The sequence below is a fragment of the Canis aureus genome, chromosome 21 (assembly GCF_053574225.1).
Source record: "Canis aureus isolate CA01 chromosome 21, VMU_Caureus_v.1.0, whole genome shotgun sequence".
Lineage (NCBI taxonomy): Eukaryota > Metazoa > Chordata > Mammalia > Carnivora > Canidae > Canis > Canis aureus.
The window spans coordinates 30,888,453-30,899,553 of record NC_135631.1 but is presented as its reverse complement, the minus strand read 5'-3'; the positions used below and the strand labels follow the sequence as shown (position 1 = coordinate 30,899,553).

At 45.3% G+C, this 11,101-nt stretch overlaps 1 protein-coding gene across 2 annotated transcripts; it reads left to right on the top strand.

Annotated features, from left to right (window-relative positions):
* Positions 1-409: 409 nt before the first annotated feature.
* LOC144292877 (uncharacterized) lies at positions 410-6,673 on the top strand. Of its 2 annotated transcripts, none has more exons than XM_077863798.1 (3): positions 410-662; positions 1,599-1,668; positions 6,115-6,673. In XM_077863798.1, exons 1-3 carry the CDS (start codon positions 422-424, stop codon positions 6,254-6,256), a joined length of 453 nt encoding a protein of 150 aa, XP_077719924.1. In that variant the 5' UTR covers positions 410-421; the 3' UTR covers positions 6,257-6,673. The 2 variants fall into 2 exon arrangements, with proteins under 2 accessions (XP_077719924.1, XP_077719925.1); XM_077863799.1 differs by lacking the exon at positions 6,115-6,673 and adding an exon at positions 4,683-4,921.
* The last annotated feature ends 4,428 nt before the right edge of the window (positions 6,674-11,101 follow it).

Here is an 11,101-nt window from a genome sequence, read left to right as displayed (position 1 = left end):
TTTTTAGAATATTTACTTGAGAGAGGGTGCAGTGGGGGGGGCGGAGGGAGAGGGGGAACCTGGAGCGGACTCCTCACCCACTGGAGCCCAAGCCCCATGCGAGGCTCCACGCCACAACCTCGAGATCATGACCTGAGCCAAACTAAAGAGTCGACGTGGAACCGACTGAACCACCCAGGAGCCCCTCAAATGTTCTTAAGTGCAACCCCATGCTGTGAACTCTGGGGGTCGGGGGGACATCAGTGACCTCCAGTCTGCCTAGAAGGGCAGAAGGCCTGCAGGGCCTGAGGATGGGAACTGAGGATGTGGGAGGGTGCCTGCATGCCCTTTCTACCCGGCTTGGGGACAGAACCCTCCCCCTGGACCCTCAGCCTTCAGGGTGAAGGGCTAAGTGCTGATTGGACCCCGCCTGCCCACAGTCATGATGCGGAACTCCACTGTGGGCAGAACTGTGCTGCCCCCGGGTTCCACTGCTGCCTGGCGATCACTGCATCTGCAGACCTTCAGAAGCACTTGTGCTCCGTATCTGGCTCACAGTGACTTGACTCTCCCGCTCTCCCCAGTAGCTCAGGACTCCCACTCTCCCCAGTTCCCCAACTCTCCCACTCTCCCCAGTACCCCGGTAAATAAAGAGGAGGCGCTCACACAGCAACAGGTCACAGGTGAGTGGCTGCTGATGCCAGCTCCCCGCGGGCCATTCTGGGGCCTGTGGGTCCAGGTGGGGGCGCTGGCCTCCCAGGCTTGGGTCCAAAACACCCCGACCCCAATGCGATGACCCTGAGGAGCTCCTGCAGCCCTTCCACAGCCCCACAGGGTGAGGGCAGCCCCCTAAGGCCCTGTCCAGGGAAAGAGGCTGCAGTTGAAGTTCGGCAGCTCCCCCAGGACCCCCGCTCCCATGTAAGCCCTGTGCTGTGCAGGGAGACCCAATACATGGCCTTTCTAGCCCATCCTAGACGCATGGACCCCAACAGGGGTGACACCCCCCCACCCCACCCTGTGGTCAGGGAAGGACAGTCAGGGCCCGCTGGGTCCCCCTGGCCGGTGAGCAGGCATGCTCTTCATGCACTGGAATGCGGAGTCCCTTGTGTTCCCCCCATACCCCCCTCAGGCTATTCACGCATTGTTGCCCTCAGGATGGGGAGTTTGGTCGCACTCTTGCTGACATCAGGTTTTAATTTTGATGAAGTCCAGTTCATTGCTTTCTCCCCTTGGTCGTTGTGCTTGTGGAATCTAAGAGAAACCTTCGATCTCCCCCGGCCTGGGAGACATCACCCTGAGCATCAGATCAGCAGTTCCCCAGAGCCTGCTGGGTCCCCCACCCGTGTGCTCCTGATACCGGGGTGGGAGCGCTCTGTGATCCCAGCATGATGGCGTGTCCTGGGACAGTGGCTGGGAAGGTGGACTGTAGGTGGGTGAGCGACAGACAGGCAGTGAGGGCCCGTGTGTGATGTTCCAGCCCAGCCCGTGCCCCTCAGGGCTATGGGGTTGTCTCCAGCTCTGGTCAGACAGAGGGGGACCTGCCCTCAGGGAGCACCCTGACCCATGTGTCCTCGGAAGGTTTTCATGTGCCGTCATTCTTGGATGTGTTTGGATTGCAGCACCATGCAGGAGGACTCGGAAACCCTGCTGGCCTTGCAAAGGACCAATGTCGTGGCCCAGTACCATCAGGTGAGGCCCAGAAGGGACCATAGACACTACACACCCACGAGAGGGGGGACCATACTTGCAAGAGCAGGGGAGGCCCAGGAGAGGATCAGAGCCAAGGATGAGCCAGGGCAGCCCAGACAAGGACCATAGTCACCAGGAACAAGCGAGACCCTGGGGATGGTCCCGGTGTCAGTAGCAACTAAGGGTCCATCCTGGATCCTAGTCATTGGTAGCTGAGGAGCCCAGTCACCAGGCACGGCGAGGCCCAGGTGGGGACCACAGTCACCAGGTCCAGATGAAGTCCACAGCTACCATGTCCAGGTGAGGCCCAGGTGGGGACCAGAGTCACCAGGTCCAGGTGAGGTCAAGGTGGAGACCACAGTCACCACGTCCAGGTGAAGCCAAGGTGGGGACTACAGTCACCAGGTCCACATGAGGCCCAGATGGGGACCAGAGTCACTAGGCCTAAGTGAGGCCCAGTTGGGGACTAGAGTCACCAAGTCTGGGTGAGGCCCAGGTGGGAACCACAGTCACCAGGTCCAAGTGAGGCCTAGGTGGGAACCGCCTTGATAGAAATTCGAACTCTAGCTGATCTCTCTTTAAATCTCAGGCTGAATTCATAGGTTTTCAGGATGATTTGAAAGTTAGCTAGGTAATTTGGTGGGGACGAGTGACTTGGGGACCCTACTCTTCGGCCATCTTGCCCCTCTGACAGGAATATTTTTAGCAGTGAACAGTAAAGTCCGTTTATTAAAAGTTGTTATTAATTTGTGCAAACAAACTTCTGTCAGCTTAAAGCAACTGTGAATCCCACATATCCACACTGGCTAGAAAATTTTGTTAACCTGAGTTTCTAGATCATTTTCACTATGTGAGTGATTTCTTTCCAAAACTAATTCCCAAAGGAAGTAGGGCAATGTGACAAGAGAAACAGCCAAGCAACATGAGAAAAAAGAAACCAACAAAAAAAAAACGCTAAGCATTTTTCTTGAGATCAGAGAAATCCTGATCGTGTAAGGTTTTTTCATCCTGCCCTGAGAAATACCAATTCCCTGACTCAGATGCTTCAGGAGAGAACTGGGTTTCTGATCCAGTAAATCGTGACTGCCTCTGGCACTTGGTTCCCACAGCTGTGGATGTGGCCTCAGACCAGCTTGGTGGTTTCCAGGCTGCACTTGGAGGAGTTGGAAGGGCTCTGAACATGCACCTTAGGGGCAACCTGAGATCCATACCCTACAGCTTTTAATTGATAGGTACACCAACTCACATAAAAGTTTGCTAGAAAGTAGTCGGATTGTGTGTTTTAAGAAGGCTTGAAAAAGGGCAGACTGGGTGGCTCAGCCATTTAGCACTGCCTTCTGCCCAGGGCGTGATCTTGGAGACCCAGGATGGAGTCTGACTTCGGGCTCCCTGCATGGAGCCTGCCTCTCCCTCTGCCTGTGTCTCTGCCTCTCTCTCTCTCTCTCTCTCTCTCTCTCATGAATAAATAATTTAAAAAAAAATTTTTAAAGTATATTGCAGGGCAGCCCCAGTGTCTCAGCGATTTAGCGCCACCTTCAGTGTGTGATGCTGGAGACATAGGATCGAGTCCCACGTCAGGCTCCCCGCATGGAGCCTGCTTCCTCCTCTGTCTGTGTCTCTGCCTCTCTCTCTCTAATAAATAAATACATAAAAATAAATAAATAAATAAATAAATAAATAAATAAATAAATAAATAAATAAATAAAAAGTATATTGCAGCTATATTGGTAGCTATATTAATAAAGTGTGTTGTTTTTACATTTTATGGTGATTGGACCTAGCAACTCTTTACATCAACAGCCATCACTTCTAGTCCTCACAATAGTGTTGCGGGACAGGCGGTATTATTTCCTTTATACAGATGAAATTGATGACATCAAGCACATGCGGTTCCTTCCCTTTCCTTTTTTCTGTTCAGAATATACAAGCTATAAGTGAGTAAATTGCAAGAAACCCACTTCCGTGATCAACACCTCTACTTTCCTCACAAGATTTTAATATTTTTCTCAATTCTGAACTCCTTATCTATCTTACTACTCCTTTTCAAATAACTTAGGATACATTTTCCCAGGACTTGTTCAGAGAACCATTCCCTGGATTAATGTCTCTCCCTAAGTATGAATCAGTGACCTGAAACAGACCCAGCATACACAGATTCTCCTATTTATTCAACACCCATTCATTCCAAAAAGACGTCTATTTGGCCTTCTATATGGCAGGCACAGAGACAGGCTCTGTCCCCACCGGGTTTCGATCTATGTCCCCAGAGTACTACCTGCAGTCTTTTGAACTTCATATCAGGAGCCTTAGTGCTGATTTCTGAAAGCAAAACAAACAAGTCCACAGTTCTCCTTCATACTTCCCCAGCAGACCCTTGGGTTCTCTCCACAGAGTTGGACTGTTGTGATACTTACTGAGTCATTGATTGTGTAGGTCAGTCACAGAGCAGCATTGCCATCCAAAACAAAAAGGAGGAAAAAGGAGTTTGGAAGTAATTGGGTCTCACAAATCGTGGGGGGGGGGGGGAGGAATATTGAAACTGTGACGATGTTTCTTAGTACACCTTTTCTCAGAGCCACATCTCTCCTGTTCTTGACTAAGGGACAGGAGAGTCTAGGTAGGGAGAAATAGGTAGGGGGCTACAGATTCAGGCTCACAAAGATCCTAAAGATGCTGAGATGTAAGGAAACCAGAAATAAAGAAACAAACGAGACCACCCTGCCCTAGGTATGGATAGAGAGGGTCTTTTTTATGACAGTCCTCTGTGCCCAACAAAGAATAACCAGACTCTAAAAAGAAGTAAACCATTAAAGATGTTATCACTAGTCCTTACTCAAACCAAGACATCCCAAGAATGAGAAGGCCGCAAGCTCCCTGATCAGTTCTAAATGAAAAACTGTCAGTGGAGGCCCATGTGGACAACCCAGCCTGGGCCCGTCCCAGTCCTGAGAGCTTTCTCGGTATCCTTGCTTAATAAACTCCTGTCGCTTTACTCACTCTTCTTTGTCCACCAGATTCATTCTTCGACTCCATGAGACAAGAACCTGACTTTCTCACTTCATTCTGCCTGCTGCACTTCTCTTACCCAAGCTCCCTGGGAAATTACTTCATTGGCTTAATCCCATCTCACTCTCCTCCTGCCTCATATCCTTTGGATTCTTCACCACCAAAGGCCAACGAGCCAAGAGATGCAGGGAGGGAGAGAAGACCCAGGTGATAGGGGGAACTAAAGCCAAAGAAATAAAGATTAAAATTACATCTGCTTTTTTAAAAAAAGATTTTGTTTATTTACTCATGAGAGAGAGAGAGAGAGAGAAAGAGAGAGAGAGAAAGAGAGAGGCAGAGACAGAGACAAAGGGAGAAGCAGGCTCCCTGCAGGAAGCCCAATGTGGGACCCCATCCTAGGACCCCAGGATCATGCCCTGAGCCAAAGGCAGATGCTCAACCACTGAGCCACCCAGGCATCCCTACAATTACATTTCCTAACAAACTTGCAGTCCATAAACAAATACTTGAAACCGACAGAGTGGGAGATTCTTCAAAGAATTCACAGCTGCCTGGATGTTAATGCTTTGCTAGAGGCCAAAAGCAACATTTGTTCGCTGATAGCCAGACCTCCAGGATCCTGTAAATCTTTCAAGTGTGAAAATCCTTTTGGAAACTTCTTTTATCTCTAGAGTCCCCACCCCACACAGCAACTTTAAAGTTTATAACCAAGGCTCCTCATAATCCTGGTGAAGCTCTTCATGCCCAGGGGTCCTGTCCCCATACTTTAATAAAAACACATTTTTGCATGGAAAATGTCTCAAGGATTCTCTCTTGACCACTAGCTCCTGGCCCACAGTACATCACAGGTACATCTCTGAGTTAATTGCATCAGCACATCAAGAAAGTACAGAAGATTTTTGCCTATCTTCTTGTATGACACATTCTGGAGGGGGACATTCCCATCTGTTCTATCTGGATTTTTCTCTTCCTGGGATATAGCTAGCTAGCTAGGTAGATGATAGAGTGATAGATCTACTGATAGATCAATCCCAGGAACATAAATAGATGTTTATATAAACAAACATATAAACATAAATCTATGTTTCGATTTAATAGATTTATTATTCAATGTATTACTGATAATATAATTATTATCTATAAACAGAACTATATATTTAAATATGCAAAATAAATATTTCTATATCTAATCTCTATAAGTCCATATATAGATCTCCCTATAGAGATAGAGACAAAATGGTTAGAAATAGATGTGTGCAGAAAGAGAGAGAAATAGTTATAGACCTATAAATATGGAGAGGATCTGCTTTCAAATTCTATCCAACAACCTCTCCTCACAGGCACAGGCAAACGCACACACACATACTCAAGAGCTTTCTGATATGTGGCCATGACAAGAAATAACACCCCTTGAGATGCCATCTCTTCTCCAACTTAAAGGTACCAGCCGTTTCTCCAAAGAAGACCTACACAGAGCGAGCAAGCACATGAAAAAATGCTCCACATCACTTTTCATCAGGGAGATAGAAATCAAAACCACAATGAGATACCACCTCACACCAGTGAGAATGGGGAAAATTAACAAGACGGGAAACAACAAATGTTGGAGAGGATGTGGAGAAAGGGGAACCCTCCTGCATTCTTGGTGGGAATGTGAACTGGTGCAGCCACTCTGGAAAACAGTGTGGAGGTTCCTCAAAAAGCTGGAAATGGAGCTATACTACAACCCATCAATTGCACTACTGGGTATTTACCCCAAAGACAGAGATGTAGTGAAATGACCGGACACTTGCACCCCAATGTTCACAGCAGCAATGTTAATAGCCAAACTGTGGAAGAGGCCTTGATGACCTTCAACAGATGAATGGATAAAGAAGATGTGGTCTATATATACAATGGATTATTATTTAGCCATCTGCAAGGATGAATACCTACCATTTTCATGGACATGGAACTGGAGGGTATTATGCTGAATAAAATAAGCCACTTGGAGAAAGAATTATCATATGGTTTCACTCTTATGTCGAATGTAAGAAACAGTGAAGAGGATCATAAGGGAGGGGAGGGAAACTGAGTGGAGAAAATTTAGAGAGGAAGTGTGCCCAAGATTGCAAATCCGAGAAACCACCGAGGAGCCGACACCGATGCAAACACACAAGGGTTTATTTACAAGCTGGAGCTTGGGTCCAAGTGTACCCGACCCAGTGGAGCAGGGACTTGGACCCCGAGACTGAGAGGCAAAGCAGCTTTATAGGGGCCAGTGGCCCATGGGATACACAGAAAGTTGCACAGTCATGTCGGTCCACACGCAGGTGGCCGATTGAATTACACCTTACCCTATTGTATCCACTTGAGCTGGCCTATTACTTTGGTCAGAATCGGGCGCAGTTTTGGCGGGCACAAAGCAGGGTTACATTGTTATGAGCCGATTTCTGATTAGGGTGTGCCCAGCGGCTTGACTAGGGTGGGGCAGCGCCTTAAGCAATAAGCAGGTTATGTGGGGGTCATACAGCAGGTGGCAGGTGTAGCACAAAATGGAATCAGTCCTGCTCTGCTTGTCCAGGGGTAGGGGATTTTTGTTAAATTTCCTGGGTCTCACAGAAGATAAACTATGAGAGACTCCTAACTCGGGAAACAAACAAAGGATTGCGGAAGGGGAGGTGGGTGGGAAGTTAGTGTAACTGGGGGACGGGCATTAAGGAGGGCATGTGATGTGATGAGCATTGGGTATTATACTACATGTTGACAAATTGAAGTTAAATAAAATTTTTTTAAATTTAAATTTAAATTAAAAAAAGGAACTGGACAGCTCAGCCGTCCTCAGCAATTCATTTATGAAATGGCCTTCAGTAGATCACAAAAAAGTTACAAATGTGAATGGAAAATGACCTGAAACTCTTTCCCAGTTCAAATAAATAAGTATTCTGAAAAGCAAATCAAAGTTCCAGAATGGAAAAATGCAAAAAAAGAGGGAGAGGGAGAAAGAGAAATGAATTCACTTTTTGTGATATTTATTAGTGATGGTCCAATAACGACAAATCCATGATTGTCATTAAAAACAAAGAGTTAATGAACAGTATGGAAACCAATCTCCTCAACTAACAAATAAGGAAACTGAGAAGACAAGAGAAGTAATGCACACTGCTCAGGGTCACACGGGTGGCAAGGGGCAAAGCCAAGACTCAATTCTGGTCCAGAGTTCTTTAAACGACCACAAAACGTTAACATCACAGCTTCAGGCTCATCTAGAATTAGTGTCATTTCAGCTCAATAAAACATTCAACCAAAGTAGTCTTTCTTCTGCCAGCTAGTTACATTTCATGAAGCACCCTAAAAGGGATTTGAATTATGTCTCCACATGCATCATCAGAATACTGCCTGATGAATGAATTAAACAAAGGTATTCCCCAGAAACACTTCAGCCATGAGACCTTGCCTACCCTTTTACTTTCCAAGTCTTCATGCTTCTATATCTAATTGCATATATTGTCATAGAAGCCAACATTACTCAGATTAAGTTTGTCCAAGCCAAGAACTAAGTGCCAGTTTTAATATTTTTAAAACTCAATTTAAAAATAGTTAAACAGAGAACTTCAAATGGCAAACACTGATATTTACATCATCTACTCTTTTAACTAACAGAAGGGATAATCCTGAAACATAGATGCAGTCGTACCTTTATATGAAAGTATAAAAGCAGAAAGAGTAACCCAAAATTGTCTATTTCACAAAAGCCTATCTAAACTAGTTTTTTTTTTTTATTGGTGTTCAATTTACTAACATACAGAATAACACCCAGTGCCCGTCACCCATTCACTCCCACCCCCGCCCTCCTCCCCTTCTACCACCCCTAGTTCGTTTCCCAGAGTTAGCAGTCTTTACGTTCTGTCTCCCTTTCTGATATTTCCCACACATTTCTTCTACCTTCCCTTATTTTCCCTTTCACTATTATTTATATTCCCCAAATGAATGAGAACATATAATGTTTGTCCTTTTCCGACTGACTTACTTCACTCAGCATAATACCCTCCAGTTCCATCCATGTTGAAGCAAATGGTGGGTATTTGTCATTTCTAATAGCTGAGTAATATTCCATTGTACACATAAACCACATCTTCTTTATCCATTCATCTTTCGTTGGACACCGAGGCTCCTTCCACAGTTTGGCTATCGTGGCCATTGCTGCTAGAAACATCGGGGTGCAGGTGTCCCGGCGTTTCATTGCATTTGTATCTTTGGGGTAAATCCCCAACAGTGCAATTGCTGGGTCGTAGGGCAGGTATATTTTTAACTGTTTGAGGAACCTCCACACAGTTTTCCAGAGTGGCTGCACCAGTTCACATTCCCACCAACAGTGTAAGAGGGTTCCCTTTTCTCCGCATCCTCTCCAACATTTGTTGTTTCCTGCCTTGTTAATTTTCCCCATTCTCACTGGTGTGAGGTGGTATCTCATTGTGGTTTTGATTTGTATTTCCCTGATGGCAAGTGATGCAGAGCATTTTCTCATATGCATGTTGGCCATGTCTATGTCTTCCTCTGTGAGATTTCTGTTCATGTCTTTTGCCCATTTCATGATTGGATTGTTTGTTTCTTTGGTGTTGAGTTTAATAAGTTCTTTATAGATCTTGGAAACTAGCCCTTTGTCTGATATGTCATTTGCAAATATCTTCTCCCATTCTGTAGGTTGTCTTTGAGTTTTGTTGACTGTATCCTTTGCTGTGCAAAAGCTTCTTATCTTGATGAAGTCCCAATAGTTCATTTTTGCTTTTGTTTCTTTTGCCTTCGTGGATGTATCTTGCAAGAAGTTACTATGGCCGAGTTCAAAAAGGGTGTTGCCTGTGTTCTTCTCTAGGATTTTGATGGAATCTTGTCTCACATTTAGATCTTTCATCCATTTTGAGTTTATCTTTGTGTATGGTGCAAGAGAGTGGTCTAGTTTCATTCTTCTGCATGTGGATGTCCAATTTTCCCAGCACCATTTATTGAAGAGACTGTCTTTCTTCCAATGGATAGTCTTTCCTCCTTTATCGAATATTAGTTTCCCATAAAGTTCAGGGTCCACTTCTGGATTCTCTATTCTGTTCCATAGATCTATGTGTCTGTTTTTGTGCCAGTACCACACTGTCTTGATGACCACAGCTTTGTAGTACAACCTGAAATCTGGCATTGTGATGCCCCCAGATATGGTTTTCTTTTTTAAAATTCCCCGGGCTATTCGGGGTCTTTTCTGATTCCACACAAATCTTAAAATAATTTGTTCTAACTCTCTGAAGAAAGTCCATGGTATTTTTTTTTAAAGATTTTATTTATTTATTCATGATAGTCACAGAGAGAGAGAGAGAGAGAGAGGCAGAGACACAGGCAGAGGGAGAAGCAGGCTCCATGCACCGGGAGCCCGACGTGGGATTTGATCCTGGGTCTCCAGGATCGCGCCCTAGGCCAAAGGCAGGCGCCAAACCGCTGCGCCACCCAGGGATCCCAAGTCCATGGTATTTTGATAGGGATTGCATTAAACGTGTATATTGCCCTGGGTAACATTGACATTTTCACAATATTAATTCTGCCAATCCATGAGCATGGAATATTTTTCCATCTCTTTGTGTCTTCCTCAATTTCTTTCAGAAGTGTTCTATAGTTTTGAGGGTATAGATCCTTTACATCTTTGGTGAGGTTTATTCCTAGGTATCTTATGCTTTTGGGTGCAATTGTAAATGGGATTGACTCCTTAATTTCTCTTTCTTCAGTCTCATTGTTAGTGTATAGAAATGCCACTGACTTCTGGGCATTGATTTTGTATCCTGCCACGCTACCGAATTGCTGTATGAGTTCTAGCAATCTTGGGGTGGAGACTTTTGGGTTTTCTATGTAGAGTATCATGTCATCGGTGAAGAGGGAGAGTTTGACTTCTTCTTTGCCAATTTGAATGCCTTTAATGTCTTTTTGTTGTCTGATTGCTGAGGCTAGGACTTCCAGTACTATGTTGAATAGCAGTGGTGAGAGTGGACATCCCTGTCTTGTTCCTGATCTTAGGGGAAAGGCTCCCAGTGCTTCCCCATTGAGAATGATATTTGCTGTGGGCTTTTCATAGATGGCTTTTAAGATGTCGAGGAATGTTCCCTCTATCCCTACACTCTGAAGAGTTTTGATCAGGAATGGATGCTGTATTTTGTCAAATGCTTTCTCTGCATCCAATAAGAGGATCATATGGTTCTTGGTTTTTCTCTTGCTGATATGATGAATCACATTGATTGTTTTACGGGTGTTGAACCAGCCTTGTGTCCCAGGGATAAATCCTACTTGGTCATGGTGAATAATTTTCTTAATGTACTGTTGGATCCTAAAGGCCAGTATCTTGTTGAGAATTTTTGCATCCATGTTCATCAGGGATATTGGTCTGTAATTCTCCTTTTTGGCGGGGTCTTTGTCT